At 37.9% G+C, this 18,946-nt stretch overlaps 1 protein-coding gene across 7 annotated transcripts in view; it reads left to right on the top strand.

Moving 5' to 3' along the window:
* Nucleotides 1-18,946, top strand: part of AKAP6 (A-kinase anchoring protein 6) — a 512,511-nt gene that overhangs the window by 392,330 nt on the left and 101,235 nt on the right. For all 7 annotated transcript variants that reach the window (XM_046655043.1, XM_046655046.1, XM_046655040.1 and 4 more), the window contains one exon: nt 6,924-7,044. In XM_046655043.1, coding sequence (XP_046510999.1) covers nt 6,924-7,044 — 121 coding nt within the window. The remainder of the gene's footprint in view (nt 1-6,923; nt 7,045-18,946) is intronic.

Below are 18,946 nucleotides of genomic sequence, written 5' to 3'. Positions count from 1 at the left end.
TTTATTGAGGTAACGCTGGTTTATAACATTGTATAGGTTTCAGGTCTACAACATTATAATTCAATGTCTGTATATACTACAGCATTCTCTCCATCAAAAGTATAGTTTCCATCTATCACCGTGTAATTGACCCCTTTTATCCATTTCTCCCTCCCCTCCACCCCTCTTCCCCTCTGGTACCCACCAATCTGTTGTCTGCTTCTGTGAGTTTGGTTTTGTTTTCTTTTGTTTGTTCATTTGTTTTGTTTTGTTTTTATATTGCACAATGAGTGAAATCATATGATATTTATCTTTCTCTGCCTGATTTATTTCATTTAGCATAATGCCCTTAAGGTCTATCCATGTTGTCAAAAATGGCAAGATTTCATCTTTTTATGACTGAGGAGTATTCCATTGTATATATATACCACATTTTCTTTATCCATTCATCTGTCAACCGGCACTTAGGTTGTTTCCATGTCTTGGTTGGTGTGACTAAAGCTGCAATGAACATAGGGGTGCATATATCTTTTTAAATTAGTGTTTTTGTGTTCTTTGGATAAATGCCCAGAAGTAAGATAGTTGAATCATATGGCAGTTCTAATCTTAATTTTTTGAGGAATCTCCATACTGTTTTCTATAGTGGCTGCACCAGTTTGCATTCCCACCAACAGTGCATAAGGGTCCCCTTTTCTCCGCATCTTCTCCAATATGTGTTATTTCTTGTCTTTTTAATAACAGCCATTCTAACGGGCGTGAGGTGATATCTCATTGTGGTTTTGATCTGCATTTCTCTGATAATTAGTCATGTCGAGCACCTTTTCATGTGCCTGTTGGCCAGTGTTAGAATCACTAGTGGTTCTAAATTCTTCAGAATGTTTTCCAGCTCCTTGGCTGGAAATTTACTATATTATCTGGAAACTTAAACAAGGGTTTGACTTCCTGACAGCCTAACAGAATCTTCTAAGTACATCAGAAATCCACATTGATTATTCTAATTTTATGGCTAATCTTGTTGGTTAGAATTTTTTTGCCTTATGGCTTTTATTTCAATAACAATGTTTATGGACAGATGGTCCACGGGTCCATGAGAAAGTGAGGCTAGTCATTAACAAATTTGTAGGGTTGATTTTATTTTTCTAAGACATTTTCACCTGTACGTGGGTATATATGAGAATTGAGAAAATTACTCCTGGAAAGAACTCCATATTCCTTTTTATTTATTAATGGCAAAGGCAGGCTGCTTTTCTCATGAGGAAGTCACTCATGAATTTTCATTCAAAATAGTAAATTAATGTCCACGCTTTAATATGTTTAGAGTGGAAAGGGATTCTACATGCAACTGTGCATATCAGATTCCATGTCTGGAAAGCTACATTTTATTCTTTAATGATATTATGATGGGCTAGGGGCCACTCTCGTGTCTCCCTTCTGCACTTACTTGCCACATGGAGTAGAGGATGACGGGAAATTCTGATCCATTGTGAGTATTTTGCTTCTGTGAAATTCTTAAGCCATATTTTCACAAGATTTTGTTATCACTCCCTTTAGTGTCTTTTTTTGAAAACCAGAGGCAAACTTCCTTGAGCAAATAATGTGAACAGTGAACACTTAGTGAATATTTGGGGAAAGAATCAATATGCTAAAGAAGCTAGGAAAATTGGATCATTTAATAGAAGTCCCAATATAGACAAGCTGGTATTTCAGGAACTGGTCTTGTGGTTTTGAATGTGTTGGTGTGAAATGAACCATTAAGCATACAAAAGATGGATTCTTAAATGCTCCAAAATATGTATTACTCAGCCCTATGTAGAAAAACTGCCAGAACTTCTTAGTGTTATCTTTTCCTCAACCAACAATTGCTCTCTTTTGATGATTTCTTCATCTGGTTGTCTGTTTTAATCAAAATTCCTTAGTGGGCCAAGCTGAAACCTCATATATTCACACACACCTCCCATTGATTTCACTTGGGTGAAACTTTATCTTTTGAGCAAAGTTTAAGTTGAAATGTTGAGTTAATGATGCTCACTTTAAATACCAAAGGCTGAATGCATTTATGTATTCAAACACTTAGCTAGTCAAACATAACTCCCATCAGGGTTTAGAGGAAGGATTATTTCTTAAACTATGCCAGCCTCACAAATAATATATTGCTATCGACTCTGCAGAAAAATGATACTAAATAAGCTTGTTAGTATTTTATTTCTGTGGTGAAAGGCCCTGGAATCTGTTTTTTAACCTTAGAAGCGCAGAGTAAAACGGTGGACAAGATGTTGGGAAATACTTTTGGCAATCACCCATAGTAATTAGCCCAAACTTAGAAATAAAGACTAAAGAAAAAATGGCACATTTATTTCTCCATAGCCTTTTCTCTGTCCCTTTTATAGTCTCAGACTATGAAATAAATGCATTCATAATTTTATATTTGCCTAACAAAAACTGACTTTGAGTTAGAAGAATTTTTTTCCTCATAACATGATTAAGCTTTTAAACCTCTTAAATGTGGGAATATTGTTCTTACAAAAGAATGTCCAACTCTTTTATTGTGAACCTATTTAAGATCAGGTATATGTCAATTTGAAGGAGAAGTATCCAAAAGAATACCATTTTGCTGTGTTTGTTTTATAACACTTTCATAGAGTACATATGAGTTTCTTTGTAGCATCTTCATAGAGAATATAATTTATTCATAAAGTACTTAAAAGGTTGCTTTTTGACATCTATAAGATTACATATTTGAATGAATGAGTTGACATAAACCCAAGCACAATTACAAAGAAAATTTCGTGAGGAAAATCCCTCCAAAAGAGTAGTCCCCATACTCATATCCCTTATAAGATTCTGAGCTACTTGCCACAATTTCAGTCACCTTCTAAAAAGAGAGAGTAGGGCATTTGTCACGAGGAATTCAAGAAAAGAGAGTGGTTCTGCATTTAGCCAATAGAATCAGCATATTCTTCAAAGGGATATAAAACCGCTCACTAGTTCTATGCTACCCTTGATCAATCCCCTCATCTGCCATCGTCTCTGTTCTCTCATATAGCGGCTGGCACTTTCCCTGGAGGACACTGTCTTTCATAAAATCTCTTGAAACATCACTTAGCACACCTTCACAGGTGGTGTAAACATAAGAAAGTAAACTACTTCCTTACCTCAGAATTTTCCTGAAATAATGAGCACACTAAATTGTAGTCATTTCAGAAGCTTTCGAAAGAACCAACAAAGAAATTCTAGTAATTTATTTCTGATTTGCTACAAAGTTATATATTTGATTTCACTAAATTTGGAAAACTCTCAAGTCTTTTCTAAGCTGTGAATTAACGCATAGCCAAGAATCTGAAATCAGGTACAAGTGCTTGAAAGAAATGTTTTTGTCTTCAGTATTAGGACCTTATGAGAATTAGTTGCTTGGAAAATGCAGGTACTGGTACTACACTAATGAGACAACACATGGAACCAAAGCATTTACTGTCTCTAACAAACCCAAGCCTAAATATTCTCAGCTAGCATGAAGATAGACTAGGCTAAAGAAAGGGGGAGTCTCTGTTCGGCTCATTCACCGCTTACAGGTCGCCTGTGTAGACTATCTGAGAAGGAGCCTGTGGGATGTTTAACTGGAGGAAATGGCTCTTGTTCTAAGTCCCTGGATAAGGAGAATAATAAGAAGGACCAGCTCAATGGATGTAAAAGCATGGCAAAGAGCCAGTGAAAAAATTTCATGGTTCTGAACATTTTATCACCCTGTATATATTTTCATTTATTTAAAATCTTCAATTTTCCCTCTAGAAAAGAGGAGAATGTAAAAGGAATGGAAAGACAACTCACATTAATTGAGAATCTACTGCACATAATGATTTTAAGTAAGCAAATGTACCATTCTCATCTACCGAAGGCAAAACCCCACCTTCAGGATGAGTGAAGCAGCCTGTCCACATTGCCCTGTTGCGTTGGTATTGGCGTTTGGGGGTGAGATACTAGTACCTCTGTCTCGTGCTGCTCTTCTGAAGTCACTCTTTCCCTACTGAAGATTTTTGGCCTCATTGTCTGCATTCATTCCTTGTCATTAACAGGTGCTGCGCTGGGCGTTACGGATGCAAAGGTGCATCCATCCCTTGCCCTGGAATTGTTTGGTCATGATCAAAGTTTCGTTTTCGTCACGCACACCTGGAAAAGAAAACAGGCTTCTTTATTTTCTCTTGCTGATTGGTAATTTTTATGAAACATCCTAAACACATACTTTCCAGGTAAAGCAAGAAAAAACCTTGCTTTCAGATCAGAATTCAGGCTTTTAAACACGAAGCTTATAGCCTTCCTTAATGAATTAACATTCTCTTTAGGGAATAACCTCTTGGGTTAAATGTTGCTATTCAGATTACCTTTTCCTCTCCTTTTTTTGTCCAAGATGGCATCTGAGCATAGAGGGGACTTCCTGGACCTTGTAATTCTGGAGTGCAAGGAGGTCCCCAGGCTTAACGTCGCCCCTGGATACAGGCTGGCTGGGTTCATTGAAATGGGTCCTGCCCTGGACTTTGTAAGGTTGCCTCCCACAAAGGGCTGTGGCTGTGTTGTTATCTCTTGGCTTGGTTAGGAGGTATTTTCTCACTTGGGTTAGGCTGACTAAACCTCATCTCAGCCCTCACTGGCCTGGCCAACTCTCTGAGGTCTGGCTTCAGACGCACCCTGGCTCTCCTTGAGGTCAATGTGCCTCTGTTGCCATGGCAACATCTCTGTCAAGTTCACCAGCTGAACTACCGGAAAACTCAGGGGGGGATGAGAGAACAGGGTAGCAAAGGAAGGCCTCACCAAAGCCCCCTCTCTGGCTACAACAGCCCCACTCCAGGGCATTGTGAGGACACTCTTTAAGGCAGCTCCTCCCAGACTTCCTAGAGGGAAATGGAGCTGATGTCCTTGTGCTTTCGGCTTTCCCTTCAACCTGTCTCACATGCCTCCCCCCTAGGTCTTAGGTCAGGAGAGGGGAGGCTCCTCTTGTCTTTATTCCTTCTTACTCCCCAAATCCACTGAGATGGAAGGGGCCAGATTTTCCCTTCCTGTCCCCTTTGCTTTTAATATTCCCCTGCATCTTACTCTCCTAATTTGAGGAGTAGCATTCCACCTTTCCCCTGTCTTTATGGTTAAAATGTGAGAGGGTACAAGGAAAGAAATGATGACCATAATTCAGGAGGTATTTCTAAATGATTGTCCCTGTTGCATGAGCAAAAGCTTATTAGTCCTTCCTTATTAGACAATCAAGAAAGCCTGATGGTTTATTTGTCCCTGTGACAGTGCTTTTTGTTTGTTTTGTAGTATTTTGAAATGGGATACTATTTCAGGTTTCACATGCATGCTAGAAGTCCTTGCTACTCAAAGTGAGGTCCATGACCAGCAGCATTGCCAGTTGCCAACACTTGTTGGAAATGCAGAATCTCAGGCCCCACCCTAGAACTACTAAATCAGTACCTGCATTTCACTCACATCCTCAGCCCCGCCATATGCACATTAACGTATGAGAAGCACTGCTCCAGGCCACCATAGCCTTACTGAAGGTTTTGGCTACATCAACTGTACCCATTATCGGCTTTCAGTTAAACAGATCCATTGTGTGTGTTAGCCACCACCATCCTTGCCCCTGGGTGCTTATGGTCCTAATCAAGGATCTTTATAATTATGGTAAAGTAATTAAAATAAAGCAGACAATTCTAGATCTAGTCTCTTCCATCACCAGGCACACCTTAAATTTTTTTGACACATCCATTAAGATTAAACTGTAAGTTATGAAAAGTGGATGTTCATTTTCTTGGAAAGCAGTCATTTAACGTATAGAGATGGGAAGAAGGTAGTTATAAGATACTCACTTGATAACTCCAGATTCGTACCTGAGGCTCCTGCTTCACTTTTAATGATAGGGTTTTGTTCAATTACAGTTTGATGAGATTCTAGGATTTCTGTTGGGTGGGTGCTTTTTCGGGGAAGGACGAAGTCATAGTTTTTCATCCTGCGTTTTCATTTTCTGATCACAGTGTTTTAGAAGAATCTGGGCTTTACTTATTCACCAGGATTTCAATAGAGAATCACATTAATCCTTTTAAGCTCCTTATTCTAATGATTTATTTTGTTGAAAACCATAGTGATCCTCCTTTGAATTTTAATGATTGCTGGCTATTCAAAGATTCATTGTTTTGACTTCCTGTCCTTACCTTTGTTTCCTACATGTCTGTGGGGAACACCTGTCTAATACTGGATCTGCCCCTGGTTCTCACTGGCTTACCAGAGTCACTCAAGCCTATCTCTGAGTGCTAAGCTGAAATGCTGGCTACTCATCCATGACAATAAATGTAGGATGTACGTTTGCAGAGATAGGCAGATAGACAGCAGAGGGACAGATAAATGATTGAGTCATTTCCCAGTGAAAATAGTATTTTGGATATGATAGTGTATTGTGATCATTGTAGAGAAATTAGTTAAATTCATATTCTTAATTGCGAATGTATTAGAATCCAATATCTATGGAAAATCTAGTCAAAGAGAAAGGGTTCAAATTTTGAGGGTGCTATTCATACCCAAAATTCTGGGTCATGTAACTTTCATAAGCACTGACCCTCCATTTCTCAGTCTGTTAAATATGACTATGCTCTTTATCAAGGACATAGTAGTAGTCATTTTGTTCAAGTACTGCAAACACTCAGAAGGGGTTAGCAAATGGAAAGAGCCATGATATGTCTCAGGTATGAGCATCAGAATTATATGCTACATTTTCAAAATCTAAGAAATGGCCGTGTCACAAGCTTCAGTTCCTATTTTGCCCACTGTGTAACCACACAGAGAATTTTTCCCTTCTCTTTTTTCATGTATCACCTAGGAACATTTTCAAGAATATATTATTCTAATATGAGATTTTAACAACTACACTATATTTATGCATAATACATTTTGTGCCTTATCTTCAGGCTCCTGGACTTTGATTCAGAATATCAGGAGCTCTGGGATTGGCTGATTGACATGGAGTCCCTCGTGATGGACAGCCACGACCTGATGATGTCAGAGGAGCAGCAGCAGCATCTTTACAAGGTTAGAGCTACCCTTCTTGCCTTTACCTTGCTGTGGAAGATCTGATTAGCCTGACAAGTCTCTCTCTCTCAGGATATCTCTGCGTTCATTGTATGTATCATGGTGTCTATTAGAATTCCCTTCCCTGTCCCCAAACTCATTTCCATCCCTTGTGTGCTGACAGGCTGCACCGACATCATAATTGCAAGAAAGTTCCCTTTATCACATTCTATTTGGTGTAATTCTATAGAAGGACAAAGATTTATCTTCAAGATGAATAGCAATAAATGAAACTGCATTAATAAATAGACTGAAACAAAATGAAGGATAAATGGACTGGTAAGATTTAACAAAATGTGTTTTGATTGGAGCACTCAGGTGAATTCTCTCCGCCCCTCAGATCTTTCCGGAGGAAAACAAAAATTGCCTTTGGTTTAGCTTGCTGCTTCCAGGGTCCAGGGCTCGTCCAATTTAATGTTTATTAGTGATACATAGAGCAGACGTTGTCATATTAAGTCAATACATTTGCGTGTGATTTAAGAAAACTGGCTTGGAACTCACATATTGATTGCAGGCAATCCATCTAATAACTATCTATCTTGTTTTCCATGTCTGCTAATTCACCCTTGGCCCAGTGTGTTCTAACAATTCTACTTAAATAGACTTAGGAGTTCTTACAAAACAGCCATGTGATTTTAACTGAAAAAATGGCTGCAAAATTCAGTGTCTGAAAAAGCTGCTGGGGAGGGTAGAGGGGTTTTCTGCTGAAATATCAGACTGCAGTAAATCTTCCTCATTTAGGCAATTTTTATTGGAGTAATTCTGACAGTTGTCATCCTTGAATTGCTTTGAGCATATGGCATATTTCAAAGAGCAGATTGTGAATCATAAAAAATAAAATTAATAACTAACCACAGAATCAGCAACAGTATAATGACAAGAAACAACTACCCTCTAGCTTTTTAAAATTTCTTATAGAATAAGAAGTACATTCAAGGTCAAATAAAAGTTGTCTTCTTTCTTCTTCAATTTTTATCATTTTAAGTTACCTCTCCTTAATTTATTATTTTAACTTTTACCTCCTCTAAAGAGAGATGTTTATTGGTACTTTTCAAGGGTCTAGTTGACTTTAATTAGTGTCCCATGGGAATCATCTTGGTTAAGAGAAGATATAAGCTCCCCAGAGACTCAGCAAATGGTGATATTTTACTCCCTAAAGAATTTTGTTCAACATTAATGGAGTTTGTTGACTATTAGCTGTTTCCTGTATGCATAGCTGTCCACATTAACAACTAAGCTACCCAATATATCTGCCGGCATAATATATTATTAGAGTAACAATCTCAGCCTAATGTACCCAAAGCTAGGTGATTTCACATTTCATGTCAGGATCAAGAATTCCATATAAAGAGCCTATAAATCTATGTTAATTTAGTGATACAAAAATATTTGTTTCATTCCTAAGACTTAAGCATTAAAAATCGAGCCAAACAGGAAAAAATAATACAAAAGTTACCTAATCATAAGCCTTTATCTCAGATTTTATTGCACTCATGATGCCAAATAACATTTCTTTTCTTCTTGATGCATTTTGTATTTTGCACATAAACCACTATTTTTTCAGAAACAGTGCTATTCTTTGTCAAAATTACATCCATATAATTTACATCACAATTAATAGGAAATCATTGAACAAAAAGTGCAGTCTTCTTTTTCGTGTGGTTTCCTTGTAAGCGCTCTGCCTGAGAATTCCCATTCTGGCATATTGAAGGCCATTATTCCACCCACTCAGTAATTCTGGATTATAGTATTTTTCCAAACATTTCATATTGAGATTCTTCATTTGTGACTCATGTCCTGTCATCATCTTTCTACTTTCAGGTGCTTAATATATCTAAGCTCATTAGACTAGCACTAACTTTGCATTTGGCTCATAAGCAAAATTAAAGATTGAATTAGAAACCAAGGGCAAATGCTACAGGTTTGTTGAGTCTCTCTCTCTCTCTATAAGCCCCCAAATTATTCCAGAGGTTTGGAAACTTCCAAAGCAATCCTGAGAATATCGACTAACGTGTCATTTAGAACTTGGGGTGGCTCCTGAATTAGAAAAACTGATAGAGGAGAATTGATTTCAGGTCTTTGCCAAGAATCCCCAGGGATTCCCAGGTTAGGTCAACATTTTCGGTTTCCCCTTTCTCTGTTCTAATCTGCTTTTCCAGGAATCAACTGAACTGATGCCTTGGGAGAGTGGTTTGCAGCCTATTGATCATAGAGACCCCCAAAGGAGTGAAGCGTTTTGGTCGGTCTCCAGGCCTTCCAAGTCTTTCAATACCATTTGAGTCATCCTTAATCATCTTTAATCTTTAAATTTGTTGGCCCTGAAAGTTACCAATGCTTTATCAGCATTTCTCACCAAGGACACCATTGACATTTGGGACAAAACAATTTTTTGTTAGTTTGTGGGACTATCCCTTCCACTGTGGGACATTTACTATTCACGTTCCCTGGTCATTGTATCAATTCAGTAGGACACTCAACCCATTTCACAGCATTTCCCATCCATCTCAACCTGTATACATCATTTTCCTTTCTTGAAACACTTGTATAACATTAAGAAAAATGCCTTGCACTTGTATTCTGTACATTGTTAAGCAAAGCACCTTACATGGTTAATATTGAACTAACAGTTGTTGAGTTAAAAAATAAGAATGGGAATGAAGCTCGTGATCCATGGTATTAATAAAAAGAATGAAGGTGAAGTTTTTAAGAGAGACCTTCAGCTGATCGATGGTAAAATCTCAGGGACTGTGGACCAGAATGTAATCATGATTTGATATCACAGGATCGGAAACTGTTGCTGTCCTCTCCTTGGGGGCTCTCTGTATGTCATTGTTCAACTCTTCTCTTGGCATAGGTAGTCATGCCCAGACCCTGATTCATGCATTGCACCATCCTAGGTTGACCCCAAAGTTCACATTTGGAAATATTGGGTTAAAGAAAATAGAGTAAGGTGATAGTCAGTGAGAGTGAAGATTTTTTTCGTATTTCAACATTAGATACTACCTTCCTGAATTTTATTTATTTTATATTCTGGTCTCTTTTAGGAAATCATCTGGCCTTAATTCCTAGATGTGGAACTACCGATAAATAGCCCAGACTATTCATTCAGCAGACCTCCTGAGTGGGGCACCAGTTGTGCTATCTTGGTTACCCCAAACCAACAATATACCCGAGGAACTTACAAAGGAAAAGAATTAGATGTAACAGGCGTAGAAAACATTTATACAACCTGACATAATTTAGAACCTTAATATTACAATGGGCTGTAAAGTGGCTTTTCTGTTTAAACAATTCCTTTTTATTTTCAGATTCTTAGAAATTTAAGACCATTTTCTTTCTAATTAGTTTTAAACTGCAGGATCCTCAGAGCAACCTGATTCTTGTTAAAATCTAACCACTCCCGTAAATATACTTTCTTCTTTGTTCTGAGACAGTGAGCTATACTGCCAATGTCTTTCCTTCGCCTTCTCTGTCTGACCCAGCCTCTGAATGGGGACCTTTTGTAGCTGTTTTCTAATAAACATTGGCAGTATCATCAACCTAGAAAATACAAATGTAGTCCTTTCTCATTTTTCGTCCTCAGTCTGAGAATCAAGGAGAATTTGCTCCCACTCTCTCACTTTCTTTCTCTTCATTCCTCCCACATTCCTAAGTAGGACAATTTAATTTGTCAAAAGTAACCATCGTGATTTTGAAAGTTCAGCTTCTATTTGGACTAGAGTTACGAAGCCAGAATTCATAATCACGGGGAGCTGTCACTCTGCTGGTCTGCATGTGCATTAACTATTAATGGAGAAATATTTAAAACCCACTTGCAAAGGAAAAGCTCCACTTTTTCATCCCTACAGATCAAAGGTGGCATTATTCTTGGGCTCAAGGAAGCCCAAGACACCTCCTCCCTTATCCGATAAATGTTATAGACTGGGCGACCTGGAAGCATCTCGATGGTTGGAGAGCTGGAGCTCAGGCTGCTGCTGCTGTTGCCGCTGTCCTGCCCTCTGCAGACACAGCTGACTCTGGAGCGCTGTGAGTGTGTCTCCTGCCAGGGGCTCCTTCCCTCGCCATGAAGCTCTGCCCATTCTCTGCCACCTACAGAGCACAGATGACAGAGCTCCCAGCCGTCCTCGATTGGTGTGGGGTTCTGGAGTCCAAGGGTTAATTTTAAGGGCCAAATTCAGAAGCTGCAGTCTGGTGATTATTGTTATAATTCAACAAGAGATGTTTTCAGATAGTGTGAAGCTCACTAAAACACCGCCTTTATAGATTTGTTCCTTGAGTGAATGGCTTAGCTGCTCCTCATCAATGAAATATTAGATTATATGATTTCTAAGGGATTAAAAATAACCCTTCCAGTTTAGAAATAATATGAAACTAGTATCCACTTCAACTAAGACCTTTATACTTTCAAGGAATTTACACTGAAGATTTCATATTTAATTTTGAGGGATGGTCACTCACATGGTTCTACATTTATGGGAAAAACGCAAGTGTCATCTCTCTTCCTCCATTAATATAAGTATTATACAAATATGTCTGGGGTGCAACAGGACAAGGACCTTTCATTTTATATAATACAATGCTGACTAAACAGATTAGTCACATTTTTACTTGGCTATGAATTTGACGTTTTTCTAAGACTTAAAGGGAAATAATAAAAATATTTTTAAAATGTAAATAGAAATCAGAAATGGGGAAAATATACATGGATTGGAGTATATTTCTGTTTGAAGAGTTAATATGTAGGCACACAGGCTGTAAGCTCTTACACAGTTACTGAAGACGGTGCCAAGATTTTATTCTGGGTTTCCCAGTAGTGAAAGCAAAGAGGGAAATGTGCTCAAGTGCAAAATTTACATTTTCTCTGAGAAAAAAATCACACTTCCTTTGAAGGAATTAAGTTTATTTTGATACTTAGATATGAAAACATTTTCTTTTAGGATTTTTCAATAGAAGAGATTGTGAACTGTATGACAGAGAAATGTCTAACCATAATGTTTCTTACAAGTAAATTTCTAAACATAATACTTCTAACAACTGAATTATTTTTCTCTGACTCTGTTGCCAAGTAATGTTTAGAGATTTTGAACACAGCTCTCACCCAAAGGTAGCTCTTTTTGGTGATAGTTTGGCCAGGTGAAATTAATAAGAGAGAACATCAATATTATATATTGGAAAAGAAGAGATATTAGTAAAGTGAGAGAGAAACATCAGCACTGAAGAGAAAGAAAAGCAGTTGAAATCAGTTAATACAAAGTTAACCAAACAAAAAAGAGTAAAGAAGTAAATTAAAATCATGGGTGAATAAGAGACAAAAGAAAGGAGTAAATTTTAAAGAAGAAAATGTTACTTCAGAGAATTTGAGTGTGTATTATAAGACAAGAATTATGACTTCAAAACGAAATGCATATGGAATGAATAGGATTAGAAATTCTGGGAAATAAGAAATATAGTATTAAGAAAAACGAGACATAGTTGACTTATTTTATAACTGTTGATGCCAAAATGATGTTGTCATAGCTATGAACTGATCATAGAAAACAGATTAATCATTACTATCCCTATATTTTACAAATTCACAAATTTCAACACTTTCCCATATTCCTCTTTCATTTTGGTCTGGACCAGATTGATGTAAATAATTTCAGACGTGGCTTGATACCTTTATGACTGAACTTGACATCCTAAAACTGTAATGCTAGGCTGCTTCATAGCCCAGGTCACAGTAACTAGGCTTAAAATAGGAGAAAATCCATTAACTTTCTTTTTCATTTTTTTTAAATTTCACATGTTGGCGTATAGAATAGAAGCAGACATGAAAAAATTAAATTCTGTTAATTAGGCCTTATGTTGAAATTTCAGTACCAAAATTCTCTACCTCGATTGTTCAAAATGAAGCAAATTACTAGTTATTGAAGCAGTTAAGGTAAAAATGTACCAGATACATCAGGCACAAGAACCTAATGATAATTTTTTACCTCTTTCCCAGTAGATTAATTGTAGAGCTTAATTGTATGTTAGATTAAAACTCCATTAAGATAAGAAGAATATGCTTAAAATCATTATAATATTTCAAATAACATTATCTAGTCATTTTTAAAGTGATCAGAATGGGAAAAGCTAGTCTGTCTCCACTGCTATGTAGAAATGAATTTGTTGTTCCATTTCTATTAAAGTTCAAAAAGTCCTTAAATTAGCTGTCATATTAATTTGAGCTTTGATGAATGAGTATTTGCTATGAATACTTGAGTATATATTTCCTTTCTCTTTTGAGAGAGGGGAAAACTCAGCCTGAAAATGTTTAGGAGAAGAAAAAGTAGATGGATGTGGTTTCTGAATAATATGTGAAACACTGTTTATGCTGGGGCTTGTAATTCCTATTTGAATCACTGGTTTAAAAGGGGGGAAAAAGGATGTTAAGAGAATAGCATGCCAAGAAATAGTTGGCTCTGTATGCAGAGGGGCAAGGAAGGGAAGCCCCGCCAGCAGTTTTTGTCCCCGGCGGGTGAGCTACTGTCCGGAAGGGGCGTTGGCTCTCTGGGCTGCCTCCGCGGCATTGTGCTGCTCCCTCTCTCCCCGGCCTGGCCTGCTCTGGCCTCGAGTGGATCAAACAAGCCGTGGGGAAAGTTCCCCTCATTTGCATCACTTCTAGACAGCCCTGTCGTACTCTTTGCTGACAGGAAATCACTGTCTTTGTCACCTTTTCTCAGGGCCCTCCTTTTGGCAGAGATGGGCCATGTGACCACGCTTAATCACAACAACAGGGCTGGCTCCGGACTCAATGACATGTTTTCCTCAGCACTTCAATAAATGGGGTAAAGGAGTCAGTAGGCAATGACTACATTAATTTTCGAGTGAAAAGATAATTAACACTTGAAGGACTAATGCTACAACCTATGGAATTATTATTCAAATTGAAGTTAATTTATCAAAAACTTGTGAAAACTATCTCCCCTAATGCAACTGTTTAAAAAAATAAACCTTGAATAGTAAGAGTTGGGCATGTTGGAGGGAGAGTTGGAAGAAGGCGGGAGAGAGGGGCTTCAGATGGAGAGGGAGAGACAGAAGCGGGGGGGAAGGGAGAGGGCAATCATAGCAGGCATTAGCTATGTTTGAAAAAGCAACTTAAATGGGCTAAAACTTCAACATTTGGGACTAAAGGCTGGAGCATGTAAAACGCTTACTTAGATGATATGAATAGGACACTGGAAAACAAAAGCAGCAGTGTGCTCCTAGAAAACTGTGCTTAAAGGAGTTTCCTTGGCAACAGAAATGCAGTTCCAAAAGTAGACAGAACTTTCCTCAGAAAACATACTATTAATAACAACCTTCCGGAACAACTTGGAACAATTTGACGACTTGGCAATAATAATGCCAAGTGTTCTGCAAATTAATCTAACACATAACGGTTATGTTTCCCTTCCCCACAATTCTGCTGGACCCTACCTAGAACTCATTGCTTTTCAGTGGCACAAATGTGAAAAATATTTCTAAATGTTGTCATGGAAAAAGAAAATCAAAAGAAGCGCTAGTGGCCAAGAGTGGCCAATGATTGTGTTCAGGCTTTTGGAAGCTACAAGAGAACTTAGTTTAATGAGATGAGTTTATTCCAATTAAAGCTACTACATTTAATATCTCATTCCAACAAAGATGCTTCCACGAACAAAACTCTGTAAAGGGTTAACAGCTTGAGACTTCTTGCTGTGATGAGAAGCACATCTTGAGGCCATTGGTTATATAAATGTAACGCTTCACTAAATATGTACTGGGTGTTATTTTTAAAAGCATCATCATTTCTTGTCAGCCCAGAGAATAAACTAATCTTGGATCTACTTGGCCAATGGGAATCATTTGAATTCTCCTGAAGGCTATATGTTTGCCAGCCAAGAAAGGAAGAGTTCCCCTCCTCTGACCTTTCTTGAATCCTTGGATCTAAAGGTTAAAAGTAATCAATATCTCATTGCGCTGCTTGGTTTCAGGGTAATAAGTAATAACCATCATGTTAAAATCCAAATGATTACAGATAGCACTTAAATGAGTTGACCTGTTTGGGAGCTTTTATTAATTGCGATGAGAATAATCATTAGAGTTTGCTAATAAAATTTTGGATTAAATTGCAAAAATTTCAGCCTTTAACTTTTGAAAAGTGACTTTTACTTAATTAGGTGGGAATGTGCAGTGTTCCCTCTTGTGTTAAAATGAGAGATTTGGCTTTAGCTCCATATATTTGTACGTTTCTTTCTGGTTTTTATGAAATAAATTAGAGCAACATTTAAATTCTTTATAAGAAGAGAGTGTTTGGTCCCCTGCTACCTTTGGCTCCTGAATTGCTCCATACTATGTATAGGTTTCAGGTCAGTGACTTCATGGAAATGTCCCTCATCTACATTTTAGCATTTCCTAATTTTAAACTACTTGTCTTTAGTGGTTATATTTATATTTGGGCTAATCTTGTTTTGAAGCTAGGAATAAAATTATCTGATATGTGACTAACCTTTATAGACAACAGTGGTATGACCTGGGGATTGTTAATTTTGTGGGGGAAAAAAAAAGTACCAAAGTTTAAGGAGGAAAACCAAGTATATCCTTGACAAAGTGGTCTTAATATAAAAAGTATAAATGTTAGGTTTCATGCTCCATGTAATTGTATCAAGAAGGTACTGGTTATAACAAATATAACCGTAAGAAAGTGTCTAAGACATATATGCTATTGGATCTAAATATTTTGTCTTTATTATCATTCTAGTTTTTATGATTTATTAGAATCTCATGCATGTATTCCTAAAGCATGAAAGTTGGGCTAGAAGGGTCTCTAGATAATGTTTTAGTCATTTCCAAAGAAGTCCTGGTACCTGTTCAGTATAGGCTGGTGAGCCCTGGAGAGAAAAGCTCATCCACTGTACTTTAACAGGTAAACTCATTAACCTTCTTCCTCAGTCCTCGTCTCACTGCCATGTCTACCTTCAGAAGGAGGTAGATCTGTGGTTGTCCAAGGGACATCATTTTTGGAGTATTAGGAATTCTCTAACCCAACTATCTTCATTGCTAAATGCTCATACTGCCTTAAATCCTATTCTAAAGATTCATTTCTTTGGGGTAAAAAAAAACTCTACTGGATCAGATAGGCTATGGGGGGTGAGGTGGGGTGTAGGAGAAAAGAATATTGAATTAAATGCCAATTTTAACATCTAGTTTGAGTGGAAAGGCACTAGGAAGGGAAGATGGAGTGGGTAGAGAGAAGAAATCCAGAAAAGGGACCAAGAACAGATGTTATGTACTTCACCATGTGATAAAAAGAGAAGTGTGCATGTGCGTGTGTGTATGTGTGTAGTATGAGATGGGAGTAGGATAGAGGGAGAAAAAACTAATGTTGGTCAAATTGTACTATCTGTGTCAGTGCCCTATGCACATTATCTTATTTAATGCTTACAATGGTCATGGATTATTTTCCCCATTTCATGGACTCTGAGCCTGAAGCACAGAGAGGTTAAGTGATTAGCCTGAAAGACACAGAACTAGTTTCTCAGTCAATTTAGGCTAGGGTTTGCTGAGATAACAAACAACCCCAAAATCTCAAAAGTTTAAAGCTGCAAAGATTTATTTCTCACACATACCACATGTCCATCAGAGGTTGGCTGTGGGCTTCGCTTGGCATTGTTCTTACTCCAGGACTCAGACTCTGGACCAGCCATCCTCTTAATATTCCCTTAATGTGGCAAAGAGAAAAGAGACTTCTGGCTCTTGAACCTTCTACCTGGAAGAGACACATGCCACTTCATCTCAAATCATTGGCCAGAACACACATGGCCCCACTCTACTCCAAACTGGATGGGGAAGTGCATCCCTACTCTACACCTGGAAGACAGAAGGCTAAAAATGTTTGTGGAGCTGTAAATAAGTCAGGGTTTGAACTCCATCTGGGTGGCTCGAATGCCTGTAGTCTTTCTTTCACATGCTGCTTGCCTGCTCACTGTTGCTCTGTATTTTCTTCTCTACAACAGGCAAAATCCTTAAAAACACTATTTCCTCCCTCTGCCTGAGCTTTTTGTGCTAAGATGGAAAGAAGAAGGTCCTGAATGTTTAGACTGTACATCTGCAGAGAAAAGATGATGGACTTGGGTTGGCTCTTCACCAATCATCAGGCTGGTTTGTGAAAGCCCCCAAACTTTCTTAAGCATCTCAGCACTCTGGGGATGTGTTGCCATGTTGAGCCTCACAGGAGCCTCCTATATTTTGTCAGATCCAGGAAAGCTAAGGCTGAAAATATTTTTGTATTTTTGGGAGATGTACTAAATGCAACATTGCCCTAGGAAGATTCAACCTCATGGATCCTGTTATCGCCAAAGGGAGTTACTGAAGAAGGGTCCCCATGGAGAGATGCTCTAGAGTAATATCATTTGCAGAAAAACCACTTTCCAGTCCTGTCAAGGAAGCAAATTCAGTTCTCTGAAACAAGGGCATTCCCAAGCATATTTTTAATAATGTGGGCTTTTGCGAAGCTCATATATTCTTAGTTAGGCACTTCTGCGACACTCTATCCCTAATGAGGCACGCTAGGGTAAGCTAAGAGGGAAGCATGATCTTTCTGCTGAACCTTGATTCATTTGAATAAGACACAAAACACACACACAGACACATTTTCTTTTTCTAAAACTAGGAAAGACTCAACCAAACTAATACCTTTATTGCTTTGGGGGTTGCTTTTAGTTTTTCTTCCAAACTTTCTTAGACCACAGAGCTTCAAACTTTCTCTAGAAGGATGTCTATACACCCCTGAAACTCATCCGAACTTACTATTTCAGCTGCTTTCCTAAGTAGTTGATTCCATATGCTCATGGACGTTTGTATTAAAAAAAAAATTGTGATTTGTAATATTCCCCTTGTCATCTCATTTTAGCCATTGAAAACTAGGAAGTTTACAGAAGAGTTACACATGTAGTTATGCACACACATTTGTGTGTGTTTACACACACTCCCACGTATACAAAGTATTAACTTGTTTAATTAAAAAATAAGTCTTTCATCAGGATTGAATTTGGATGAAGTCAGATTCCTTGGACCAGATATGCTGGTAGTCCCAAGACATTTAAATCATGCATATATAAATAACTATACAAACTCCCTTCGTATATACCAAGTTTCAGTCTGGAGCTCATTTCTATGTTATAAATCTTGGCATATTGGACTTTGCTACCTTCATTACAATAGCATTATCCCTTTCAATACTCACAGGTGCCTCCCTGAGAGAGCCCTCCTGGAGAATAATTTAGCCATGAGTACTTTGCTGTTAATTACATGCATATTTTTTAATAATGATAGATCTGGACTTTGTGGATCAAATTTGAGAATGAATGATTATCATTTTCTTGGACTCTACACTCGAGGAGGGCAGGGTCATGTCTGTGTTGTTTATTGATATATCTCCAGTGCCTAGCACAGTGCCTGACACAGAATAGAAACTCAATAAATGTATGTTGAGAAACATTTCCCAATAAGGCTTATTCAATAATCTATTAATGAAACTCTATGAATCAGAACTATGCTATCAATTCATGGCTTTTTCAAGAAAACAATCCTATTTTCATGCTGTGGTAATTGAGTCCAAAACTTCATGGCCTCCTCTTATATATAAAAAACAAAAACAAAAATCACTCTCCTTGAAAAACTAAGTGCATTAAGGGCAGTTCTTAGTACGTAGAGTACTCAGATTTGGCCAGGTTGATAAAGGGAGGGTGGTAGGGAAAGAAAGAGGGAAGGAGGAAAGGGAGGACAGTGATATCCATGTCTAAGACAAATGCTACAAAAATGTACAACTAATCACCATAATTCTATGGCTAGTCTCCAACCTCTCAAACCGTAGTATTCA

This window comes from Equus quagga, chromosome 2 (genome assembly GCF_021613505.1).
Source record: "Equus quagga isolate Etosha38 chromosome 2, UCLA_HA_Equagga_1.0, whole genome shotgun sequence".
In the NCBI taxonomy this organism is placed as follows: domain Eukaryota; kingdom Metazoa; phylum Chordata; class Mammalia; order Perissodactyla; family Equidae; genus Equus; species Equus quagga.
This window is presented reverse-complemented; position numbering and strand designations above follow the sequence as displayed.